This window comes from Phascolarctos cinereus, unplaced genomic scaffold, assembly GCF_003287225.1.
Source record: "Phascolarctos cinereus isolate Bilbo 61053 unplaced genomic scaffold, phaCin_HiC Scaffold_9;HRSCAF=440, whole genome shotgun sequence".
In the NCBI taxonomy this organism is placed as follows: Eukaryota; Metazoa; Chordata; class Mammalia; order Diprotodontia; family Phascolarctidae; genus Phascolarctos; species Phascolarctos cinereus.
This window is the reverse complement of record NW_027556402.1, coordinates 205,773,272-205,800,293: the sequence shown is the minus strand read 5'-3', so window position 1 is coordinate 205,800,293 and position 27,022 is coordinate 205,773,272. Positions and strand designations below refer to the sequence as shown.

Sequence of the window (27,022 nt, the reverse complement as noted above, 5' to 3'; positions counted from 1 at the left end):
ATCTTTGCCAACATTAATCATTTTCCTTTTTTGTCATATTAGCCAATCTGATAGGTGTGAGGTGGTACCTCAGCGTTGTTTTAATATGCATTTCTCTAATCAATAGTGATTTAGAGTTTTTTTTCATGACATATAGATAGCTTTGATTTCTTCATCTGAAAATTGCCTATTCATATCCTTTGACCTTTTATCAGTTGAGGATGTCTTCTATTCTTATAAATTTGAATTCATTTTCTAAATATTTGAGAAATCAGGCCTTTATCAGAAATACTGACTATAAAAATTATTTCCCAGCTTTCTTCTTTCCTTCTAATCTTGGTTACATTGGTTTCGTTTGTGCAAAAACTTTTTAATTTAATGTAATCAGAATTATACATTTTGCATTTCATAATGTTGTCTATCTCTTGCTTAGTCATAAATTCTTCCCTTCTCCATAGATCTGACAGATAAATTATTCCTTGCACTCCTAGTTTGCTTATGATATCACCCTTTATGGGTAAATCATATACCCATTTTGACCTTATCTTGGCATATAGTGTGAGATGTTGGTCTATGCCTAGTTTCTGTCATACTATTTTCCCATTTCCCCAGCAGTTTTTGTCAAATAGTGAGTGGTTATCCTAGAAGCTGGAGTCTTTGGGTTTATCATACTGTAGTCATTTATTACTATGTCTTGTGTACTTAACCTATTCCACTGATCCACCATTCTATTTCTTAGGCAGTACCAAATGGTTTTGATGATTTCTGCTTTATAATATAGTTCGTTTATTTATTTATTTATTTATTTGTTTGTTTGTTTGTTTGTTTATTCATTTATTATTTATTTATTTATTTTAGTGAGGCAATCGGGGTTAAGTGACTTGCCGAAGGTCACACAGCTAGTACATATCAAGCGTTTGGTCTGAGGCCAGATTTGAACTCAGGTCCTCCTGACTTCAGCCGGTGCTCTATCCACTGCGCCACCTAGCTGCCCCCCTATAATATAGTTTTAGATCTGGTATGGCTGGGCCACATTCCTTACATCTTTTTTTTCATTAATTCCATTGATATTTTTGATCTTTCATTCTTCCAGATGAGTTTTGTTATTAGTTTTCTAGCTGTATAAATTTTTTTGGTAGTTTGACTGGCATGTCACTGAATAAGTAAATTTATTTAGTAGAATTATCATTGTTGTTATATTAGCTCAGCCTACCCATAAGAAATTGATATTTTTCCCATTTATTTAGATCTGACTTTATTTGTATGAAAAGTGTTCTGTAATTGTGTTCATAGAGTTCCTGGGTTTGTCTTGGTAGGTAGATTCCTATATATTTTATATTGTCTATACTTATTTTAAATGGAATTTATCTTTCTATCTCTTGCTTTGGGTTTTTTTGGTAATATATAGAAATGTTGATAATTTATGTGGGTTTATTTTATTATTATCTCTCTGCTTTAAATGTGTTTCTTGTAAACAACATATTGTAGGATTCTGGTTTTTAATCCATTCTGCTATCTGCTTACACTTTATGGGAAAGTTCATCCTATTCACATTCACAGTTATGATTACCAACTGTGTATTTCCCTCCATCCTATTTTTCCCCATTTATGTTTTTCTCTCTCCTTCCATCCTGTCCCTTCTCACCAGTGTTTTGTTTCTGACCACCAACTCCCTCAATCTGCCCCCCCCTTTTCTTTCCCTTTCCCCTTCTTACTTCCCTTTGGAGTAAGATAAATTTCTATGCCCAAATGAATGTATTTGTTATTCACTCTTTGAGCCAAATCCAATGAGAGTAAGGTTCAAACAATGCTTACCCTCTCTCTTCTTTCCCTCCATTGTAATAGGTCTTTTGTGCCTCTTTTGTGCCTCTTTATGTGATCTGAGTTACCTTATTCTGCCTCTCCTTTTCTCTTCTCCCAGTACAACCCTTTTTCACCCCTTAAATTTTTTTATATCATCTTATCAAAGTCAACTTACACCCACATCCTTTGTCTCTCTCTCTATATATATATGTATATATATATATATATATATATATATATATATATATATATATATATATATATATATATATATATATATATATACATATATACCTTCTAACTGCCCCAATAGAGATACAGATCTATAGAGTTAAAACTGATATCTTTCCATGTAGGAATGTAAATAGTTTTAACCTTATTGAATAACATGTTTTTTTCTTTCCTGTTTACCTTTTTATGTTTCGCTTGAGTCTTGTATTTGAAGATCAAATTTTCTATTCAGCTCTGGTCTTTTCATCAGGAAAGTTTGAAATGTCCATGAATGTCCATCTTTTCCCCTAAAAGATTATGTTCAGTTTTGCTGGGTAGTTGATTCTTTGTTGTAATCCAAACTTATTTGCCTCCCAGAATATCATATTCCAAGCCTTCTGATCCTTTAATGTATAGGCTGCTAACTCTTGTGTAATCCTGAGTGTGGCTCCTTGATATTTGAATTGTTTCTTTCTCACTGCTTGTAGCATTTTCTCCTTGACCTGATAATTCTGGAATTTGGCTATAATATTCCTTGGAGTTTTCATTTTGGGATCTCTTTCAGGAAGTGGTTGGTGGATTCTTTCAATGACTATTTTACCTTCTGTACTAGGATATCAGGGAGATATTTTACATTTTCTTCTATTTTTTACTTCTTTTTATTTTGTTTGACTGATTCTTGATGTCTCAGAGAGTCATTAGCTTCCATTTGCCCAATTCAGATTTTCAAGGAGTTATTTTCTTCAGTTATCTTTTGTGCCTCCATTTGGTCAATTCTACTTTATAAGGAGTTGTTTTCTTCAGTGGATTTTTTTTTCCATTTGGACAATTATATTTTTAAGGAATTGTTTTCTTCAATTTTTGTCTTTCCTTTTCCATGCTGTTGACTTTTTCCTGCATAACTCTCATTTCTTTTCCTAATTTTTCTTCTACCTCTCTTATTTGATTTTTAAAATCATTTTGAGCTCTTCCAAGAAAGTTTTTGGGGCTTGGGATCAACTTGTATTCCCTTTTGAGGTTTTGCATGTAGACATTTTAACATTGTTGTCTTCTGAGTTTGTGTTTTGAAATTCCCTGTCACCATAGTAGCTTTCTATGGTCAGGGTTCTTTTCTGGGTTTTGCTCATTTTTTTAGCCTATTTTTGTGACTTTTCAAGTTGAGTTCTGCTCCTGGGGCACAGAAGACACTGTCCCAAGCTTCTTGTACTGGGGGGGCAGAGGCCTGGTCACTTACTTTCAGTTCTGGGACCTCAGGTGCTGGTAGCTTGCCCACTGTGCTGGGGTGGCTGGCCTGGTTGCTCCCATTGTGTCAGGGGTTCTGGGCCTCACAGTTTACCTTCTGTGCTGGGGCTAGAGGCCTCATAGCTGGCCTACTGTGCCACTGGACTGCTTAATCAGGACTGAGGGGCCTCAGTTGCTGATCTGTGCTGTGGCTAAGAGTGTCCCACTGGCTTGCTTAGACACCATCTGCACTAGGTTGTGCTCCCCTTTTGTCCCAGTGAGGCAACTTTCCGGAAGTCCTTCTTCAGGAGAAGAAAGAAGAAGAAAATTGTTTCACCCCATCTTTTTTTAGATTTTTTTTTATTAGTTTATTTTTAGTTTTTTTCACTCCATCTTTTTGTAGGTTCTATCATTCCAGAATCCATTTAGAGGCTTGATTTAATGTTGTTTCTGAGGGAAACTGGGGAGCACACAGGCAATTTTCTGGCTTTTCTCCACCATCTTCCACAGTAGCCAAGGTAGTAGATTTCTTCTGTGTTCTCTAAAGCAAGGGTTCTTTTCCTGAGACTCACAGACTCCCAAGGCAGGGGGTGGTCCAAATCTATCCCCACAGGGTGTCTGTGATCTTGAATGGGGAAAATTACATTTTTATTTTGATATAATTGGTTTCATTTGTAATCTTATGCATTCTGTTTTATACATCTAGAAACATTAGTCTGAGGAGTTCATACACTTCACCAGGGTTCATGGCAAAAGAAAAAAGAATAAAAACTCCTGTGCCCAGGGGGTAAAACTGGGGTTACTTCTACAAATAATAATCCTTTACTTATGTATAATATGTAGAGTCCTTTCTACCATACAAAACTGCTTTCTTGTCTGTACTTAATGTGACCCATGTAGTACCATGGGATTATGGTAGCAGTAGATAGAGAAGATATTAGGATTCCATTCTCCTGTTTTTTTAGCATGTTGATTGAATTGACTGACCTCACACTCTACTAACAGCTCCAGAGAAAGAACAAAACAGGGTCACCAAGATGGCCTGCTGTGTTCAAATTGTGGGGAGGTGTAACTCCCAGGTGAGGATTCACAGAGAACTGGGAAGAGACATTCTAATCACATATGTCAATGAGGTCAGTGTACTGTTTAGCTAGGATTAATAGCAGTTAGAAGAATTAGGGAAAAGTTGCCATATTGTATTTGGAGTTTATTTTCTTTATACACTCATCCTTTATGTATCATTTAAACTTAGCACACAGTAACAGAAACTAAATTTTTAATAAAAAGAGATAATCAATAAAGATGTCACATTATCTTTCCACTCCTATGGTGTAGAACTTGTGGTTTGAACCTCCTGTCTCTAACTGAGGCATCACTGCCATCTTGTGGCAAAGTACCTAAGAGGGAGGGGAAAAAAAGGATGCCTCTGAAGTATTTAAATTGTAACCAAAGGAAATAAAGCAGTGGCATTCATTTTATATAGGTTTTATAACAACCTTGAGATTAAATTATTTTGAGTGCTTTGATTATTTCTGTAATAATCTAGTAATTTAATTTCTGATTGCTAAGTTTTAGGCTCTCAATTACCTATTGCTGTTGTGTGTAAAGACATTAAGCAAAAGGGAAGGGAGCCAAAGTCACCCCATTAGGGAAAAAAATGAGAAGTTAAACCTTAATCACAGATTGGAAGACTAGGGAGAGTTGGATTCTTCCACTTGACAGTTATTTATAGGATGCTTAGTGTACTCTTTCCAGTAGATCTGAAGCAGGTACCAAATTGTTCAGCACTCAGAGCTGAATAGGGGCTAAGGGAAGAGAGAGAGAATAAATCTTTGGGAGTTATGCAGACTGGAGAGATATTTAAGTCTAGCATAGAGGTACAAATTACTGACTGAAAAGCATGTCAGTTTTCTGTTTAATTTTTCCCCTGAAAGCTGTATCATTTCTTTTAATCTAATTTTCATAAACTTTAGTGAAGATAATGTTGGCTTTATGTAAGAAAAAGGAATTGGAATTTTATGGCTAACTATGAAGCCAAGTCCTAGTTATACTGATGGAAATCTACCTAATTGCTGATTCAAACAACAAGCAGAATTCCCAGACCATAAGTTTTCTTTCTGGGTACTGTGAAAAATACTGTTGGGGAGCTAGCAAACCATCTCTCCAAGGAAAGAAGATGGCTGTGTCTGACTAGAAAAATTAAAGGTATTTCTAGAGTATGTTCAGCAACTATTCTACCCATCACATTGTCCCTTCATCTTGTTATCAGTTAGTACTATTAGTAAATCTATTAGGAACCATATGAACCCAGTAAGACCTCAAGATATTTGATCTTCACAGTCTTTTTTATATTAAACTTATTTTGTAATTAAAGAACTGAATTGACATTTTTCTTATATCTATGAGAAAATGAAATGGTTAAATCCAAAAATAAGTTCATAAATCCCAGGTTAAGAACCTGTGGCTATGACCTCTGTAGGTCAGGTAGCTGTGTCAGGGGGTAGTTTAAGATAGGAAAAGCATGAATCAGACCAGGTTACTAGTATCAGAAGTAATTAACATCAGGAGGGTGAGATTCAGTGCAGGTAGAAGCCATAGGTAATAAAAAGGAGGCAGAGCTTCAGAAAGTTAATCAAGTACCTTGGATAGTTCCCTGGGACATCTGTTGTTTTGATAACTTCTGAAAGTAGACTAGGGGCTATTATTCTCAGAACCTCAGACCGATTTGATTGCTCCCAAATCTCTTTTTTATTACTCTCTCCATCATTCATTCTCTGAAGGCCTTTCCTCTCCAAGGTCTAGGGCATGGACAGGAGCCCTAACTATTATAGCCTTGATTAAGTTTGTTTTTGTTGGGTTTTTTTATACTGTTAGCAATATGATGAATAAACAAATGGTTGTCTTCCATTTGTTATACCTTATCGAACATAAAAAAAAAATCCTTATCTGATGCACTGCTATGACACAAAGGTGACTCTGGGTTGTCAGAGGCTTTGCTACTTAAATAAAGACTCTAGGAGGTCATACTAAATTGGAAAGACTTCAAAAATAAGCTTCACATTGGTCTACATCTATGTCATCCAAAAAGAAACATAAGTTCAGATTGTCTTATAACCAGAAAGTTGATTAATAGGGGATGATTTTTTTTTTGCAAGTCACACAAATGCACAAAGGCCATCTGCTAGGGCACAGAGGGGTTGTAATCTGTGTCAGTGGTAGGAAAACCCATACTGATGAAATCACAGGTTTTTGAAGAATTTAATAATTATCATTTTGGTCATAATATAGGTTTTCTCCCCCTTCACATTTAGCTTGCATAAAACCCAAGACTACCTAAAATCAGTATTGTTTTTAAGTGTGCAGTTACACAATTTTTTCCTTTCAAAGATATCTCAATTTTAAGACATGACCTACTGAAATTGAATCCTACTGTTCTTTCTAGTGTTGACAAAAGCCTAAAAATGAAAGTTTTGTTTTAAATGGCAAGAATCCCTAAGATATCCTTGATTGTCTTATGATTTTTTGTAGAGGAAGTGGAGGAAGAGAAATAAGAGTGATAGAAACATCTCTTTAGAATTACATGTATTTGACTGAGAAATATATGGCCCCAGAAATAGTCCTCTTAAGAAGGATATAGGTAAGGATATATAAGAAGGATAGAAGCATATAAGTAAACCAAAGGAATGGCTTTGTAGGTGTTTTCAGCTAGTGCTAGTCCTAGTCAAGATTGTGAAGTCATTGAGCTTTAAGCTTGGAGTCCTAGGACTTGTATTCCAATCTCCCACTTAGATTGTTGTGGATTTGGGGAACTCACTAAACTTCCACGGACCTCAGTTTCCTCCAGTGTAAAATAGGGATAATATTTAACCCTTGGCCTGACAACTCCCCAGGGCTGTCATGAGAGTCAAATGAAAATAATGCTTATGAAAGAGCTTTTTAACCATGAAATGCTAATCAGATGTCATCACAGTTCAACTAGTGAATTATAATCTTGTTTTTTTAAACATCATTGGTACTTGATTTCTCCATCCTCTGCTCAGTTATCTAGTGTCTTTACTCTCCCTCTATGAAACCAAGCTGTCAATACAGAACATGACAGTTATTCACACTGAGGCGTAAATAACTGTAAAACCTTGGTATGTTATTCCTCCCAGGGGTGTTGTAATAGAGAATAAAATCTTAAAATGAATAAATGATACTATGATATTAGATTTCTAGGCATCGTTGAGTGTGCCCCATTTTGGTTTGGGATGGAAGTCTTCTTGCCATGCCTGAAATCACATGCTTCACATGACCAAGTATTAGGAATTTATGGTCTGAGATCCTAATTTTAATTGTAGTTTCAACTGAAGAGTGCCACAAATAGATTTCTTATGAGAACAACCATGTGAGTGAGTTGTGAGTTTCTAATTTCCTTAAACAGCTTTCTAGGAATGACTCCCCTGGGATGCATAAGACCAAGCATATTCTTGGTCGATAGATTCCATGCCACAGATTTCTTGTTGACCCAGTGTCTTGTTTGGCTCTTGGATTGATTACACTTCCAATAAATTGAAGACCTGCTCATGTAAGAATTCTCAAGGATTGAAAATCCTCTATTGACCCTCACTGTTCATTTATCCTTGTATGGACTGAAACCTGTTCTTTGGATTCCTGAATCAGATGTCAGACAGCTGTGGCTTTAGGAAGAAGCAGGAGCTTCAGCAGGCCTCTCAAAGCACTGCTAGTTTTTAAAATGACTAATCTTATCAGGCCAAAGAAAATGATTTTTCTCTTAAAATTATCTATAGTAAGTGAAGCACAATTGACTTGTGTATGGTAGCTAGTAGCCAAGGAGCCCACTCCCTCCTGCTCCAGTTCTTGCTCCAAAATGCAAACTTACGTCAAAATAGACCTGAACTAGATATAATTGCGATAGTCATCTATTATTTTTAAAAATCCTGGAATGCATTCTATAAATTGAACAGAAATTAGGCCATAGATTTTTAAACTAAAGGGACCTTAAAAATTGTTGGTTTTAAGGGGCAGCTGGGTGGCACAGTGGATAGAACACTAGACCTGAAGTCAGAAGGACCTGAGTTCAAATCTGGCCTCAGACCAAACACTTGACACTCACTAGCTGTGTGCCCCTGGGCAAGTCACTTAACCCCAATTGTCTAAAAACAAAAGAAAAAAATTGTTGGTTTTAACCATCCATTTTACAGATTAGAAAACTGAAATCCATTGAGGTAAAGCGACTATCCCAAGGTCATACAGCTAATAAGCATCTGAGGTGGTATTTGAACCCAGGTCTTCCTGACTCCAAGTCTAGTGCTCTAGCTGTTACATGACGTGAGCTTACCTGTTGTTTGGAATAATAAGTATGATGGTGCTTACTTGGGCCCCACTGTCTGAAGGTCAAGAATGTTACATTTCATCCCTCCACTAGTACCTTCAGGGTCATTGTCTCAGAAACAATAGTTTGGGCTATGGGTTGAGAGAATTGGCTATTTATTGCTTATTTATCTTCCTGCCTTAAAATCAGCAGCTCAATCAATATCCCTCTCACTGTGATTAAGGAGCAATTCCCAAAAGGGCACTTTTGCCTCCTTGCTCACCAATATGGCTGAGTATTTCCTGTCCTTCCCAATTCCAGGGGGAACTTCCACACAGTTCATCACTTTTATGTCTTGTCCACTGTGGAAAACTCACTTCTTCATGCTTACAAGTGGTGACTGACAGCTAGACATCATTGCAAGTGTCAATAGTATCTCATATGAATAGACCTGGAGTTAACTTCCATTTTTTCCCATGCTAATAGGGTAGGTTGGGGGGGGGGGTGACACTACAGGTAATCCAGATCATTGCTATTTGACTTTGGAGTGAATATTTGTAATAATATTTGAATGTGGCTGTGGCTGATGTCCTGGGATTTATTACATTTCAAGTTAAATGAAGCACTTACTATCTGTATGACCTTGGATGATGATGTTAATAAGTTAGCATTTATACATTATTTAAGGTTTGCAAAGCACTTCACGTTCATTTTATCGGTTGACTCTCTTAACCCTAGGAAGAAGTTCCCATTATCATCCCTATGAGGAAACTGAGGCTGAGAAAAGTTAAATGACTTGCCCAGAATTACAATATTTAAAAATATCTGAGGCAGGATTGGAACTCAGGTCTTCCTGACTTGATCTGAGGCAGGTAGGTGGTACAGTTGATAGAGCACTGTTCTTGAAGTCAGGAGGACCTCAGTTCAAACCCAGCCTCAGACACTTATTAGCTGGGTGACCCTGGGGAAGTCATTTAACCTCTATTTGCTCAGTTTCTGTGTCTGTGAAATGGGGATAAATTATGGCAGCTATCTCACAGGGTTGTTGTGAGGATCAAATAAGATAATAATAATAAAGTGCTTAGCACAGTACCTGGCACATAGTAAGTTCTATTTAAATGTTAGTTATAATAAAAAAAATAATAATATTGAGGCCACCTCTCTATCCTCTATGCCACCTGTTTGCTGCATCCATTTCCTCAACCATAAAATTAGTTGTTAGAAGAGATGACCTCTGAGGTCCTTTTCCCCTCTAGATCTGTGATCCTCTGATACATGCTAGGACCTAATTTGAAAGGAAATGGAAAACCAATCACTTTCCCTTTGCATTGTGCTGCATCGTGGTTGCTTTCAGACAAACTTGGTGATTCAGTGGTCACAGAGTCCAGCACCACTGGGAACTGAGATGATTTTTCTCTGCAAGTTTACCAGCTACCTGAATTTCAATTACAGGCCAGGGACAAATTATTTTGTTTTAAAAGGCTTTTTTCTGGTACTTGAGCTTCAATATAGGAGGGAACTTCTGGCCTCCTTCATTTCATTACAATTAAATTTACTTCGACAATTGTTTATTAAGCACCAATTAATGTGTCAGGTATTGTGCTAGGTGCTAGGGATATAAAGACAAAAACAAAAGAGTTCCTGACCTCAAGGAGCTTACAGTCTATTGGATAAGCATATAAAAATAAATTTATAAGAATTTTTGAACTGGATCACAAACCACTGGAGGATCCCACATAGGAGGTGGCATTCAATGTGAACTTGGGAGTTAAGAATGCCAAGAGGCAAAAGTGAGGAGGGAGTATATTTCAGATACAGGGTAGGGGATGGCCTGTCCTATACAGGGGAGCATCAAGTAGGTTAGTCTCCGATATTCAGGATTTACTGGGGAGCTAAATTGAGGAGGAACATGTAGGTGGTGTGGTAGATAGAGTGCCCCGCCTGGTGTGAGGAAGACTCATCTCCCTGAGTTCAAATCTGGCCTCAGACACTTACTAATGACCCTGGGCAGGTTTCTTAACCCTATTTGCCTCAGTTTGGTAATCTGTAAAATGGACTGGGGAAGGAAGTGGCAAACCACCCCAGTATCTTTGCCAAGAAAACCCCAAGTAGGGTCACAGAGAGTTGGACACAACTGAACAACAACAAAATTGAGGAAAGAATGATGAGGAAATATTTCCTTTCTTTGTGGGCAAGAAGGAGTTTCAGGGAGGCCTTATTTGTTTTTTTGGGTTTTTGGTTTTGGGTTTTTGTGAGACAATTGGGGGGTTAAGTGACTTGCCCAGGGTCACACAGCTAGTAAGTGTCTGAGGCCGGATTTGAACTCAGGTCCTCCTGACTCCAAGGCCAAAGTTCTATCCACTGTGCCACCTAGCTGCCTCAGAGGCCTTACTTTCTAAGAGAGAGGATCTGAAGTGTGTATGATCAGTCCAGGGAACAGTCAGATGTAATGTTAACAAAGCAATCTTATTCTTGGGGCCCACGCCCTTAATAACCTCGGCTGTGGTCTTTTTTTTTTTTTTTTCAGAGCGACGAGGTTCTCACCGTCATTAAAGCTAAAGCGCAGTGGCCAGCCTGGCAGCCTCTCAATGTGTAAGTCAGGAGCGGACCATGCCTTTGTAACATTCCAGTTTTCAATGTCACAGAACAGACCCTTCTCCACACGGTGCTGGCAAAGAATCAAGAAGCTGCAGTGAAAGCCTCCTGCCTTCTTTACAGTCAGTAACACCTGTCAGGAAGTGATAATGGGGTTGGACTTGTACAAGTATGTATGAAGACCCTCCTCCTGGATTTCATAGCAGGAAATCAGGCTCAGCCAATATGTCTCATCTGATTATAGATTTTAAATAAGACAGAAGGCTTTACTAAGACCACTACCATACTCCATGTATTTCCCAATTATTCTTTCTTGCCTTAAACATAAGGATTTTTTTTTGTTTTTTGAATTAAATTTTATTTTTTCTATTATTAAGCATTTATTCAACATGAGGCTAAACTTAGTCTTTAGCCCTAATAGGCATATTTAGTTCTTAAGTTTATAATAATTCATATTTATATGTCTGAAAGAACTTATGTCACAACTCTGTGAGGGTAGGTAGTCCCTGTGTTATTTATACTTACAGATGTTAAGTGGATATTAAGCATTGAAACTCAGATCTCTTGACTCCAAATTCGGTATTCTGCTTACTAGCCCACGGCAGAGGGCCTTTGATGCCTCCTTTCCACCAAATATATCCTTTTCTTACTTTGTAACTTGTTCAAAAATCTCCTGGCTTTAAGTCAGTCTAAAAAAGAAAAGCTATTTTTATAAACCAGCTAAAATGGGATGATTCTTCAGTTTATAAACGTATTCCCATGTCAACAACAAGGCAATCTAATGCTTTTACAGTACAATTCCATTTACCAAAATTTGGTTTAGAGATCTTTAGTTGTTTCACAGAGGTGATTTCAATTGGCCAAAGGATGAAAATGGTATAGCCAATTCCTAATGCTAGTCAATATTCACTTTGGAAGAATAATTAAAATGTTATCAGGATGGGGCAGCTAGGTGGCACAGTGGATAGAGCTCTGGCCTTGGAGTCAGGAGGACATGAGTTCAAATCTAGTCTCAGACACATGATACTTACTAGCTTTGTGACCCTGGGCAAGTCACTTAACCCCGATTGCCTCACCAAAAAGCAAACAAACAAACAAACAGATGTTATCAGGCTCTTAAACTTGGCAATTATAAAATCTCTATCCTTTGTGTTTATAACATATGACCCTATTATACTTTATATAGTCAGTCCTATAACAATTGAAAAGAACCTTTTTAAGCATTATTTTTAAGAGTATAAATATATATATATATATATATATACACACACATACACACAGAGACAATACACATATACACAGACACACACACACACACACACACACACACACACATATAATATATATATATATATATATATATATACATGTATACACATGCACATACACACACATATATATTATATGGGGGGGAGGGCTTAATACATTTTGGTGGCCTAGAGTCAGTTGATTATCAATATTAAGCCTTATCACAATAAGGAAGTCAGGGCAATTGAACTGGAGGGGCAAGGAGGCAGCTACTACTGCTAATAGTCCTGAGGAATATTATACCCTCTCTCCCATGTTAAGATTATATAGTCAGTATATTAACCCTGGGACCATAAGACAATAAATTTAGAGCTGAAATAGACCTGAGAAGTCACCTTGTTCTCTGTTGCTATTTACAGATTGGCCCATTACCACTTCTGCTTGAAAACTCTGGGTGGCTTTCTCTGCTTTCTATGTATATTTGTATTCCCTTCTCTTGGGTATATCCTTGAAGAAATGTGTGCTGGGCCATGCTGCAGTGTGCTTGAGCTTTGGGGCACAGAGAACACCAAGGTTTTGGTGCTGTGAATCTGGGTCACAAGATCGTTGGTAGCTATAGCCTCAATAATGCTAAACAAATCCTTTCTCATTCCTTCAGCTTTGCCTCTGTATTCTGACCCTGGGAATTTAAATACCTCGGTGCTTATTTTAATCAAATGATTTTCTAGAATCCTTGTACCCTAATAGTAAAGGGTACAGTTACTGCAGTTGTCAGAGCTATACTGAAATTCCATCTCACAATAAGTCTTACCCTCACTACCCCTTCCACATAGAAGCCCTACCCTATTTGCACTGTTGAACAGAGATCTTGGGTTAAGATAGTATGAGGGTCCCAGAGCAATAAACCTTACAAAACAGTTTCCCAGCTTCACTCCTCAGTCCGAAGCTGTGTTCATCACATGGACAAAATTCATTACTATGATATTCTAATACTCCCAAGATCCCTGATTTCCTCAGTGTGGTTATTCACTCCATTGATAAAGATTGAGATTCCTCTATAACTTCATTGATAGTTTTTGGAAATTGCAGTGGGCTAGACTTAGAGGCACATTCTATAATCGCTACTCTAGGGAAGGCTGAGGTGGGTGGACCGATGGAGCTTAAGAGTTCTGAGCTGCAGTAGGGCTCAAGCTGATTGGGTATCCTCATCCAGTCACCAATATGGTGAGCCCCCCCCCCCTCCACCTGCCCCAGCAGTGGAGGAACAATAGGCCCTGGTCAAAAATAGTGCAGGTCAAATCTTCTCTGCTGATCATAGAGAGATGAGGCCTATGAGTAACCACTGTACTTCCTGCCTGGACAAGATAGGGAGAGTCAATCTATAAAAAAAGAAAGAAAAAAGAAAGTTACTGAGACCAAAATATTCATCATCCCATGGTCCACCTGATGATTGAGTCTATCTGAAATTAACTAGATTGATCCTTGGACCATAAACATGTGGTGCACTGCCAAGCCTCAACTGAAAACTTTTTCAGGATTCTAGTTCTTGCCAAACTCATTTGCAATTAGCACAGCTTTGAGAACCCAGGCTTACTTTTCCCAATAAGCAAGAGCTTGAAGAAACTTGAAAGCTCATATGAAAACAAGCATTCAAAGTGGTACCATGTCCATCCAGCTCCATAAATATAACAGCTGAATTTATAAATACCTGAGCCAATTTCATTTCCTTGGACTTGTGGAGAATTTCTCAAATAGGCTCTAATCTTCATAAGTGAAACTTTGGTTGAAGTACCTGTTGAGATGAGTTAGCATCTAAATTTTCTTAAATTATAATTTGAACTGTTCAGAGTAGGTCATTCTCCTTGTGCCATCTTGCTACCTGGTAACCTTGGGACAGTACCTTCATTTCCTAGGACCTCATTGGTCTCATTTGTAAAATGGTAGGACAGAGGGATTCATCTAATTATCTCTCAATCTCTATTAAGATCAAGTAGATTTAAGCTTTGTGGCAGTATGATTCCAAGTTATGCCTCTTGCCATGATACAAATCAGCTTCCACCCAAGTCCTCCAGTCCCACCCATGATCTGTTGAAGCCCCTTAACTCAGGAATGTTTAGATTAGTGGTTCTTAACTTGGGGTCTATGAAATTTTTAAAAAATATTGTGTTAACTATATTAAATCTAAATTCCTTTTCTAAAATGAAATCTGAATCTTACCTCTTTTCACACGTGGAGGCTCCAGATATATTCTGTTTTGCCCTTACCCACTCACTGACTTTATTTCTGATAAAATTAATAACTTTCAATGGTGACAAATAATGAAATAAGCATATAGGACAAGGAATAACATTTCTCATAAAGCATTAGCATTTAAAGAATAAAAACCAAATGAATAACTGAAAAAACAAAAAATGTATCTATTCTGTGTCTCATTTGTCTGAAGTTCTGCTACCTTTGGCCTCCTTTCCTAATTTTTTTTATATAGTTTTAGTCATTGTATCTGGAGAGTCCTGGTACTACTAATCATTGATCTCACTTTGCATCACTTCACGTATCTTCCTATCATTCCCTATATTCTTCGTACCATAATATTTCCTTAAATTATTAGACCATAATTTATTCAACTATTCTCTGTTGGACAGAAAAGAGGTATCTATTTTTTTTGTTTTTAAAAAATTAAACATCACTGAATTTTTTAACAGATGAATCCAGACTTCACAGAACAAATGCCCTTAACAAATGCAAATGGATTCAGTCAAAGGTCTGCACTTGAGGACCTAGAGGGCCACATGTGGCCTCAAGACCCAGGTTCCCCACCCCTGGATTAGGCTCTTTTGATCCTTTTAAAATTTCAGGATATTGTCCTGTCAGTGGCATTATTGGGTCAAAAGGTACGATTAGGTCTTTTTTTTTTTTTGCTTATTTAACAATGCAGCTTTTTTTCACTCTATGTATCTTTCACAGAAAATAATAAAATTCTGGAATAAATAATTTGATTAATACCCAACTCAATACATCTTTTATGTAAAGCAAAGTGTATTGTGCCATCAAGAGTCCTTCTTTCTTACTGTAGTGAGGTATTATCTCTTTTCTCAAAGAAAAGATGAATCATTTTAATTGAATTTTGAATTTTTATTAGTATCCTTCTGTTTACATAGAACTATTGTTTCCCCATCCTCTGGCCTTGAATCCTGAAATGCCCATTTTCTTTTTGATGACAAAACAGCAGACTATCTAAAGGCCAGGAGAGAAGATAACAGAATAAATTTAAAATTGCTCTATAGAATTTTAGTACAAACCATACTTTATGATGCAACTTTAAGATATCAAGCTAGTATTTGGTCCAGGAAGGCAGTCTAGGATTCTGACAGGGATATCCCTCCCATAACGTGATGACCAGGCTTCTGAGTACCAAGGTCTCTAACTCTTAGTACTGCACAACTGCTTCAGATTCTTCTTTTTCTGTTAATATAAACAAGTTGATTTATATTGGAAATGCACATATCAAGTCAATAAATAAGTTAATGTGAAAGGAGGGCAAGGCTGGCTTAGTCTGAAAGAGATCTCAATTTTCAAAAGCCTGACTAGAAGATAAATTGAAGTCTCAAAAAGGTGGTGGTATGAAATAGTGGAAATATTCTATTCCTGGACTGGCCAGGGGCTGATTGAGAGACCTACATGACTTGGGAGGCATTGCAGGTATGCTACTCATCCAGTCAGGTCAGCAAAATCTGCAGTGATAAAATTGTATTTTGTGAGGAGCCAAAGGCAAGGGGTGGTTTGTACACAGCATCAGAATTCATTAGCATTGTAAGAAGCACAAAGTATTGAGCAAATGGGGCCCAAGGCAGGAGGCATGTCTGGAGATCAGATGAAGAGATCAGCAATGTGGTGGTGATGAGAGCCAAGGGGGAGGAATGAAAGAGGGCAAAGTATGGAGCACAGAGGGATCGGACATCTAAACAGGTTTGAGCTTGCCCGAAGACTTTGTACCCGATTTGTTATGCTCACCGTGGTAAATGTGTTGCTATCCTTTTAAACTTTGGAGAGTTCTATTAACCCTTCCTGCCCTCTATATTTTTGCATACTTAACTGCAATGGAAAGGATACTGAACTTGGAGTCAGGAGTGGCCTGGGTTTGAATACTTTCCTGACACTTACCAGCTGTCTGATGGTAGGCAAAAAGTCTCAGCTTTCTATTATGTGAGTATAGAAATACCTGCAAAAACTAGAAGTAGCTAGATGGCCCAATGATAGAGTACTAGGCCAGGAATCACAAAAGACCCAAGTCCAAATCCAGCCTCAGACACTTACTAGTTGTGTGACCCTGAACAAGTCACTCAACCTCTGTTTGCTCCAGTTTCCTCATCTCTAAAATGAGGATAATAATGGTACCTCCCTCCCAGGGTGGTTGTGAGGATCAAATTAGATCACAATTGTAAGGCAATTAGCATAGTGCCTGGCACACAGTAAGTACTATTTAAATGTTAGCTATTATTATTATTACTCCTAGTGTCACGAAGCTCAAATAAATGCACATAAAGCATTCTGTAAATCTTGAAACACTATGTAAATATTAGCTATTTTCATTTTTTCCTGGCTCTCCCAGTCCCTTTCCTTACAACACAACTAACTCTGTAGTATGAAGCCTGCTCAAACCCGAAAGCTTGAGCTGTTTTTGCTTTGATAGGTTGGATACAGGCAGCCTCAGAAACTAGTTTGCTCAGGAGAATTATAGACAGCGACTGATGCTTCATAAAATTATTGCTTTAACTTCCTAATTTAGATATCATTGAGTCTTACACCAGGTCTTTTGACTGCAATGCATGCACACTTTCCATTATGCCATATCTTATCTATGACTGGCAGCCATTGAAAGCTTTTGATCAAGAAAATATAATGATTATTGTGCTGCATTTTGAGCAATAATCTAGCAGAGTGTGTTGGCTGGAGATGGTTTTGAGATACTAAAGGTCATTATGATAATCCAGGTGAGAGGTTATATGTGCCTAGTCTAAAGTGGCATCAGTGGGAACGAATAAAGAGATAGGAAAGAAATTGACAAGATGGAACTGAAAAGATCTGGTGTTTGATTGGAAAATAACAGAAGGATTAAGTTTGAGGGGGAAAGAGAAGTCAGTGATGACTCTATGATTTTAAACCTGGTGATTTGAGATATCATCACTGATTGAAGAATAATAGAATGTTAAGAAAGGACTTCTGATTCCTCCTATAGTGTTAGACAACCTGAAGATGCCTGTAATATCACCAATTCATCTTTTTTTGCAGTTCTTCCAATCCCTTGTCTAGCACAGTGTCTTACACATAGTAGGAATGGAATAGGTGGTTGCTGCAGTGAATTGTTGAATTTATCCTTACGCCATATAGTTCAATCTCCTCACCATCCTAATTACCCTTCTCTGGATGTGAAAGTTGATAAATCTCCTGCCTAAAATGTGGCACCCAGAATGAATCACAAGAATCCAACTCATATGTGAAGCAGGAATCCCCTTTACAATATCCCCAAGTAGTCATCTAGGCTCTGTTTAAAAACCCGCAGAGATGGGTAATTCACCAACCTTTGGGAGCTCTTGGGGAAGACTCTAATTGTTAAAAAGGGCAACTTCCACCCATTGGTTCTAATTTTGCCCTTTGGAGCCCTTTCGCTACTTCACAAAATTGGGTTTTTAAGAGACCTCAGAGGGAGGCAACAGTAGAAAGAGTGCTATCTCTGGAGTCAGAGGATCACTCATTGTGCCTACTTTGTAGGAACAAGAAGAACAGGTATTTTACTTCTTCAACATGGCAGCCCTTTAAAAAGATAGCTCTTATATTTCCTCCACCCACTTATTCCCCACACACAACTTTTCTTTTATCCAGGATAAACATACTAAGCCATTTCAATTGATCCCTCATGTATCATGGTCTCTACACCTCTCTCCCATGCTGGCTGTCCTTTCTTGGATGTGGTCTAGTTGGTCAACATCCTTCCTAAAATATTAGGCATCTTGATGACACCCATAATGTTACCAGTTGGTATTCTCTTTTTCAGGCTAATCATCCCTATTTCTTTCAACCCCATGTCTAGCATAGTACCTACACATGGTAGGAAACAAATTGTTGCTTCAATGAATTGATTTTTTTTGAATTGATCATTTTACAAAATAGTTCTCAATTCCCCTCACCATGCTTATCACTCTCCTCTGGATGTGTTAGTTTGTCAGTCTTCTTCCTAAAATGTGGTTCTTTAAACTGAACATTAGAATCCAGATATACTCCAGCAAGGGCAGAGCATGGCAGAGTAGCATCTTTGTTCTGAACACTATTTTTCTATTGATACAGATGAAAATCACATTGACTCTTTTTTTTTTATCAGTTGACTTGTGTTAAGCTTCCAGTCTATCAAATTCTTCAAATCTTCTTTATGTGAACTGTTGTCTTGCCCTATCATCACCCTTTCCCCTCACATCTATGAGGTTGATTTTTTCCTAACTCAAGTATAGGAATTTTACATTTTGCTCTGTTACATTCCTCTTACTTCATCCAATTCATTGTTCTAGCCTGTTGATATATGTTTTATCCTAATTCTGTCATCTAGCATATAAGTCATTCCAGCTTCAAGCCATTTGAAAGTTTGATAAGCATGCCATCAATAGCCTCATCTAAGTTTTCAACAAAAAAAAAATGTTGAAAAGAACTGAGGCAGGGACAGACACTGAAAATTCAGGTCAGTCATCTATTGTTAGCCAGGTACTGGGGTACAGAGACAGAAATGAGATAACACCTGTTGTGATTAAGATGGAAGGAGCTTTCATTTTCATAAGGGAGGAAAAATATATAAACAGATGAGTAAATACAAGATACAGAGCAAGTAGATATTTTGTAAAGGTGGTGAAGCACAATTACCTGTACTTCACTGGAAATTCCCCTCTACACTGATATCTCTCCAGGAACCACCACTCATTGGTTCTGGTTATCCTGAATCATCCTGAAAATCCCTTAGGCAAGGAGTTGGAGGGGGGTGTCATATACACATGTGATTTTTTTTCTTGATGAAAACATTTTCCCTTATAGTAATACATACTTCTCTTAATGAGTACTAACAAACCACCCAACAACTTTGTAAAATGTTGCAACACTTAGAATTTAAAGAATAGATTCTATCCCCCTTTTTAATTTCGGATTGAAATTTTCCATCTCACAAGAGCATCTCTGACCCACCACCATTCAGCAACTGTCACCTCTCCCCTCCAAACTGGATTTTTTTCACCCCAATTAAACAAAAGTTTCACCGTTTTTAGCTTTGCAGCCAAGTCTTTAAATTTCCATTTTTGCAGTGCTTGGACTACTGCGGCTGTATTAACGACCACTAACAAAGGATGATTCAAATTAACATGCATTTCAATTTCAACAAGTGAAAGGAATTAGATTTTTGAAAAAACCCAAGGCCAGAAATGACACCCATAAATCAGTATTGTCAGTCTTTTATGTTATTTCATTAGCAAGCAATAGAATTAATCAAAAGCAGAGTCCTTCATAGCATATCAACTATAGTTCACACATAGTATAAAGTAATCTTTCCTTCAAACTAAGTCCAATTTTCCATAGAACCTACCTTTCTAGTCTGTCTTTGGCATGATCCAATTAAGAAATCAAATAAGGGAACCAAAGACCAGCTATAGGAGCAAAGTTTTGTTTTGCAAAAACAGTCCTACCACTCATTAATGTGTTTGCTCAATTGAGGTTAATGGAATTCTCTGCTCCCCAGCTCATTAGGAAGCAAGACTGACCTACTTTTGCAAGGTCCTGGCCACTGCAACTGACATGGTTTTCAATGAGTATTGTTTTTATCTCCAGGATCCATTTAAACAAGTGTAATCGGGAATGAACAAATTAGCTTGCAGATCATTGTTTAGCTCTGGTAAAGCTCATCCAGTTGAGAACTATAATTAGGAAAGGGAAAGATATATTTTGAGCAAAAGAATTAAAAATTCCTCACTCATTTGTTATGCATTTGACTAAGTGGGATGCTGGCTTATTCTGCATTCTAATTACCAAGTGTAGTTGTGAGATGTTTATTTTTATTCACTCCCTTAAAAGTGAATAAGGTGAACTATCATCTTCCTTTAATAACCATCCATTATATTTAATTAACACTTGATAACATAAATTGTTCATAAGTTGTTCCAGCTAAATAGTTTTGAGATGAAATCTAGAATACTATAACTTCAGTGAGAAAGCAAATGAGAGGAAGGTTATACACTACTTTTATAATTTCCACGTCTTCACCAGAACAGTTTTATTATATAAACTTGTTCTTTATGATATGGATATTTTCAGCTGTAGCTATGGAATGTTTCAGGAGGCAAGGATGATGGTAACTTCAGTGACTCCTCTGCCAAAAAAAGGATGTAGTTGAATCATATGTGTGCCAAAGGGCCATCCAATTTCCTTAAGGATGGCTTCTACCAGCTGTTACAGTTAAAATAGTGTGAAAAAGAAAGAGAGAGAGACCAGCTGGCTGGCTGCTTAGGCTGAGTCTCATGTGGTGTCTGGAGATTGATGGGGTCACAAGAGCTAGAGCTCAACTTTGAAAGTTCACACATTCAATTGTATCTGATCACCAGCATGAACAGGCTTTGGAGGACTAATTCACACTGGTTGAATCCATGTGGGACAAATTGATGTTTCGGGTGCCAATTTTCCAATTTCCAATGGGAGGCATATCGGGAAGGTAACTGCTACTAGTCATTTGCACCACTCACTGGTTTTCTATTGGGTAGGTCCATTCAGGAGATAGCACTTGCTCAGAAGTTTGCTGGGACAGGATCAGATCAGAGCAGAAGGAGTTGCATATCGTTGTTTTAACCAAGCCTGATTTCCTCAATGTGGGAGGCTCCCACCTCTGCCATTGCATTCTGAAATTTGTAGCTTCTATTTAAGTCCTTTCCCTATACTAGGGTATTCCTCTCTAGATGCTGATCATTCAGCATGGAATGTCATTTCTCCTTATTCTTTTTGGAGATGGTGTGGTACAGTGGAAAGAGGACAGAATTCAGAGACACAGAGCTTAGGTTCAAATCCCCACTGTGCCACTTAATAGCCATGTAGCCTCGGGCAAGTTCCTTAACTTCTCTGACCTTTAGTGGACTAGATAAATTCTATAGTCCTTCCAGCATTAAACTTATTCTCTGCAACTTACAAGCAAAAGAGTGCTAACTACTACTTCACTACTGGGAGCAGCTAGGTGGCTAGGCCCAATGGATAGACTGCTGGGCCAGGAGTCAGGAAGACTCATCTTCCTGAGTTCAAATCTGGCCTAAGACACTTCCTAGCTGTATGACCCTGGGCAAGTCACTTAGCCCTGTTTGCTTCAATTTTCTTACCTATAAAATGATCCAGAGAAGGAAATGGCAAACCACTCCAATATCTTTGCCAAGAAAACTCCAAGTGGGGTCACAAAGAGCCAGACACAACTGAAAAATGGCTGGAAGTAAAGTACTACAATTTACAGGTGAAAGAGTACTGAACTTGGAATCAAAGGACCTGAATTTAGTTCCCAGCTCTGCCACCTGTCTGAACTTGGACAATTCATTTGCCCTCAGTTTCTTCAACTATAAATTAGAGAGTTGAATTAGATGACCCTTAAGATCCCTTCTCTCTCTTGATCTATGATCTCTGATTCTTTTCTAGACTCCAAATGCCCCCAGCATTCTGTTTTAAGTCTTACCACAAATATGTTACAATGAATTATATCAGAGTTTATTTTCCAACAATTCTGTTTTAGTCTTCATAGGTTGTTGAGCTAGGTAAAAAAAAAACCCATAAAAGTAATAACATCCAACCTCTTCACTTCACAGAGGAGGAATCAGAGGCCCAGAGCAGTTAAGAGATTTGCCCAAAGTTATATGCATTAGTATATAAGCTGAGCCTTTAACCTAGATCTCCAGACTTCTAGTTAAGTACTAGGACCCTTGGCATTGACTATAGTCTCTGAAGTTTGCTAACCTTATTCTAACACTGCACCTGTTAAACTCATCTGCTATATGGGGATTTTTTTTCCCAGTCCAATCTCATAAGGTAACTATTTCTGCCTTTGTTTGGGGCTTATAGCCCCCTTTGCAGAGACTATACCATGATCCACAAAAGTAAGCCTTTGGCTTAGACCTAAAGGCAATTAGGTATAAAGTCTACTGAGCCATGCTCTTCCAATGTAACCTCCTAGCTTTGAGCTACTTTTGGAAAAGTATTGGTTTCAATAAGTCTATGGTCCCTTCAGCTCTGACTTTCTATGAGTCTATGAGAAGCTACTCTCAGGCTCTGAGAATCTTATACTTAGAGCTTTCAAGTGGTGAATTACTTGGTTGCCTCCTAGTGTCTGAAAGGAGTTCCTGCAGCACCTGGAGCTTATAAATTCATAGCATATCTGAAATTGAACAGAAACATTTTCTGGCAAAGTAGAACCCAAGAATTCCAGAATATCAAGTTAGAAAGGACTTCAGAGGTCAGTTACCCTGGCCTGTTCAATATCCCCCTCTGTGTCATCTTTGAGGTTTGGCTTGTAGGTGTTTTCAAGTCATTCTTCTGAGTTTGTATCTTGAGCATCACCATAATGGTTTTGGTTTTTGGTTTTGTGGTTGGGTTCTTTTTCTGTTATTTGCTCACTTTTCCAGTCTAATTCTTGAGTTTGGACTTTATGTTAGAGTTGGGTTCTGTTCAGTGGTGGGTGGGGCAGCATTGGGTATATCAGGCCCAAGATTCTGCAGCTTTCACAGCTCAGTCTGTTTTCAGTGCTTCTAATGTGTTGTGCTCCAAGGAGAGGACTCTTAACTTCCCTGCTACTTTGTGCTCCGCTCCTTGAACAGGTAGGGCCCCTGTTCCCTCTGGATCACAACCTCTCCTCTCTACCTAGAATTGTGAGTGATAACTAAATAATGGGTAACAGAGCTGTTAGACGGCACCTATTCCTGATCCTTGTGCTAGCACGAGGATCCTCTGGGATGTCTTTCCACCCCACCTTACCGCCCTTGGGCACTGGGCAGCTCCTTGCTGCTACTGCCACTGTGCTGAGCTCCTGCTCAGCTTATCCCCCAACTTCCTGATTATCTTCCTAAGCTCTTTTGAGCTGGAAAAAAAATGATTCACTTTGACTTTTTCTTGGCTTTCCCTCTCAGAATTTTCTAGGAAATTGTGGAAGAAGTTTTGGGAGAACTCAGACCTAGTTGCCAACATCTCACTCTACCATCTTGACTCCTCCCTCCGTATCATCATGTAGTCATCTAGCCTTTACTTAGAGACCTCCAAGGAGAAGCAACCTACAAAGTCCCAAGACTGCCCTTTACACTTTGAGATAGCTCTAATTGTTGGAAAATTTTTCCTAATATTGACCCCAAACCTGCTTCTAACTTCTACCCCATCCTCTTCATTTCTGCCCCTTGAGACCAAGTAGAACAAGCTGAATTTTTCTTCCATATGACAGTCTTTCAAGTCCTAAATGAAAGCTATTATTTCCTTTCTAGTCTTCTTATGTTCACACTAAAAATTTGTATTTTCTTCAATTGACCCTCATATAGCATGGTCCCCAGTACCCTTGATATCCTGGTTGCTCTCCTATCGCACCCCATCTTTTCTATGTCCTTACCAAAAAGTAGCCCCCAGAACTGAATGCTGGCCCTGAGAAGTGTTCTGATCAGAGCAGACTGAAGCAGTGCTACAACCACCTGGATGCTGTGCCTCTCTTAATGCAGTCTGGCATAGAATTCCTTGTTCTGGCTGCTGTGTCACTCTGTTGACTCATTTGGAGTCAACCTGCCCCAGATCTTTTTCCAGAGAACTGCTTTGCAACCAAGTCATTCCTGGCATGTGTTTGTAAATGCTGCTTCCCAGCCCTCCCTCTCTCGTGACTTTCCAGGGTCAGTTGTAACAGGAACAAGTCCTGAGTTGATCTAAGTACTTTATTGCCCCTCTTTACTCTGGCCAGCAACTACAGAAAAGTCTTGCAGAAGAAAGCATAGCTAAATAATACAACTTTGTTATTCTGTAAGTTACATCCTTTTTTCAATCCCTTCCATCCTTATGATGTTCACAAGCATTGCTCCTCACTTAACTACCTCAAGTGATGTTCAAGCACCTAGGTATCCCACCTCTACTTTTATTTACCCTCATGATAGCATTGGCACACAGTAGTATAGCTTTGCACATATGCAGGATATATTCTAGGAAGCAAACTCCTATGTCATTCTAGTAAATGTCTTACTGCATCCCAGTTACTTAATCATCTGCTAGCGCAGAGGTGTCAAACCACACATAGTGGTAATACTCCCACGAGTGACTTGAACCAGATAAAAATGTAATTGGGAAATATTTAACAAAATAAAATATAAAATAAAACACTGTTCCTTTGTGGTTTTCTAAGTTGATATTTTGCCCACGGTGATCCTTATGTTTGATTTACTGGTGCCACTTGAATTTGAGCTTAACACCACTGTTCTGGTGCTTCAGTTTACCTCTTGGTTAGCCCAACCTGGTTCCATTTCTCTGGTCTCTTATGAAAATTCTTGTTCTCTGCTTATGTTCAGTAAATATAGCTGAGTTTTTGTTCCTAGTCTTGCCTGAACTGATAGTTCTTGAGATAAAATACTTGTCAAAAGTTGAGACTAGATTTTTCTACAGATAAAACACAGCTAGTAATAATTTAGTATATAAATAAAAAGAGGTTTATTCTTGGACCTGGGCCAGCCGCTGCTCCAGTCTCTACTCCCGCCTATACTGTTGATTTGTTTTGTTTCATAGCTCCTGGATTTTAACGATCATCTTGCAAATTTTTCTTTAACTCCTTAGCTACCATAACATGACCTCACTTCATATTAAATTAGATAAGAGATTAAACTAATGCAATAAATGAGAAATGTAATGTGTGAACCTAGAGGCCCAAGTCAGTTCTTGGCTATGATCTCACTCAACACCAATAACAGCTGACACGTATATAGAGTCTTAAGGTTCACAAAGCATTTTACATACATGATCTTATTTCAGTCTCATAAAAACCCTGTGAAACAAGTATTAAAATTACCATTCCCTTTTTACAGATGAGGAAATTGAGGCAAGAAAAGGTTAACTGATTGGCCCATGTTCATATGGGTAATAAATATCAGAAGTAGGATTTGAGCTCAGGTCTTCTTGACCATCAGTTCAAAGCTCTATTATTCCACATTTCCTCTTGGACTACATTTCCTCACTTCGTATTCCCTCTCCGACATGTTGAGCCACAATCCAATTGAATATCCAACCTCACTGGTGTAATCCTCAAACAACCAGGCACAAAAACCTGTACTTATCTATTCTGTATCCCTATCTACAGCCTCTAGATGGTGCTAGATGCCTCCAGGCCAGTTTCACAAAGATGAGAATGTTTGGTCAGTTCCTGCAAGTTGAGAGGCTCTTACCAGTAAACCACCCAGAAACTGAGGGGCAAATTGCCCTTTTCAAATAGGGATAAGGAGTAATTTATTATGCCCCAGTACCTGTGTGCACGTGCACTCACACATGCACCAGATAAGCACATCTGTATTCCAGGGTACAGAAATAGTGCAGGGATGCTATTGACATCCATTCCAAAGGGTAACACAGCTGATATCAGTGAAACACTGACATGCACTATGATTTGTCATGAATTTCAGCCTCTTCTGTATCTAGCATAGTGCCTGATTCATAGTGAGTACTTAATATTTTTTTTTCTTTCATTTATTCCCATCTACTACAGACAGTTTTGGGTTTGATTATAGAAATAGGACTCTGACCCAATATAGAACTGGCTCCTTCCAAGTATGGTCATAGTAGCAATCAAGGTTAAATGGCACTTGTGTGCTATTTACCAGGGGAGCATTTGAGAATATAAAGGGATAACTTTTTGTTTTTGAAATCAAGCCACATGCAAAGCATTTCAGCTTTCAGAGTGACTCTGATTGTCACATTTCAACTCGAACAAAATATATTTTTAAAAAAGTCTTTCTTTCCTTTTAATCTCCACTGGAGATCCCCAGTTTCAAGTAGGCCTAAACTTCCTAGATCTCACTATTGGAACCTATCCCTGGATGATTTTCTGCATTAAAACAAATGAGAGTGTTAACAAATATTGCCATATTATGTAACATTGGTTTTCCCATGTGATGTCACCAAATTGGGTCAGAGGCTCCCCGAGCCTAACTTTCCTCAAAGGCTATCAATGTAGCCCCAAATCAAATTTCTATCACCCATTTGTTATGCCTATTTCACAGCCCCTTGCATAACTAATCCAAAGGGAGGTTATCCAAAATCCACAATTTTAGCAGAATTTATTAATTCTCCAATCTAACATGGTATCCTGGTGTTCACATTTATCCAACACTTTCAGTTTTGCCAGATTCTTTCCATACCTTATCTGATTTGATCCTCACAGTTCTCCTACAAGGACACAGTGATCCTACAAGGTAGACGCTATGATCATTTTCATTGTATAGATAGGGAAATGGAGATCTCAGAGAGGGTAAGTGACCTGTCATGAGGTCATAGAGCCAGTAAGTTTCTGAAATTATTCAAAACCTGGTCTTCTTATCTTTAAGTCTAGCTTATGATACACTGTATCATTCTTTGCTTGTCAGCATGAGAGAAAAT

The 27,022-nt window shown here is 38.2% G+C and overlaps 1 protein-coding gene and 1 long non-coding RNA gene across 2 annotated transcripts in view; one reads left to right on the top strand and one right to left on the bottom strand.

Annotated features, from left to right (window-relative positions):
- The window catches only part of SPON1 (spondin 1), a 385,860-nt gene that overhangs the window by 302,235 nt on the left and 56,603 nt on the right, over positions 1-27,022 (top strand). Inside the window, 1 exon segment of the mRNA XM_021005269.2 lies at positions 11,055-11,119. Coding sequence (XP_020860928.1) covers positions 11,055-11,119 — 65 coding nt within the window.
- Positions 11,047-20,059, bottom strand: LOC110220962 (uncharacterized). The gene is made up of 5 exons (XR_002327992.2): positions 19,986-20,059; positions 15,675-15,832; positions 14,079-14,162; positions 11,648-11,811; positions 11,047-11,255 (listed from the first exon to the last, which is right to left on the bottom strand). It is a non-coding gene; the product is annotated as an uncharacterized LOC110220962 (long non-coding RNA).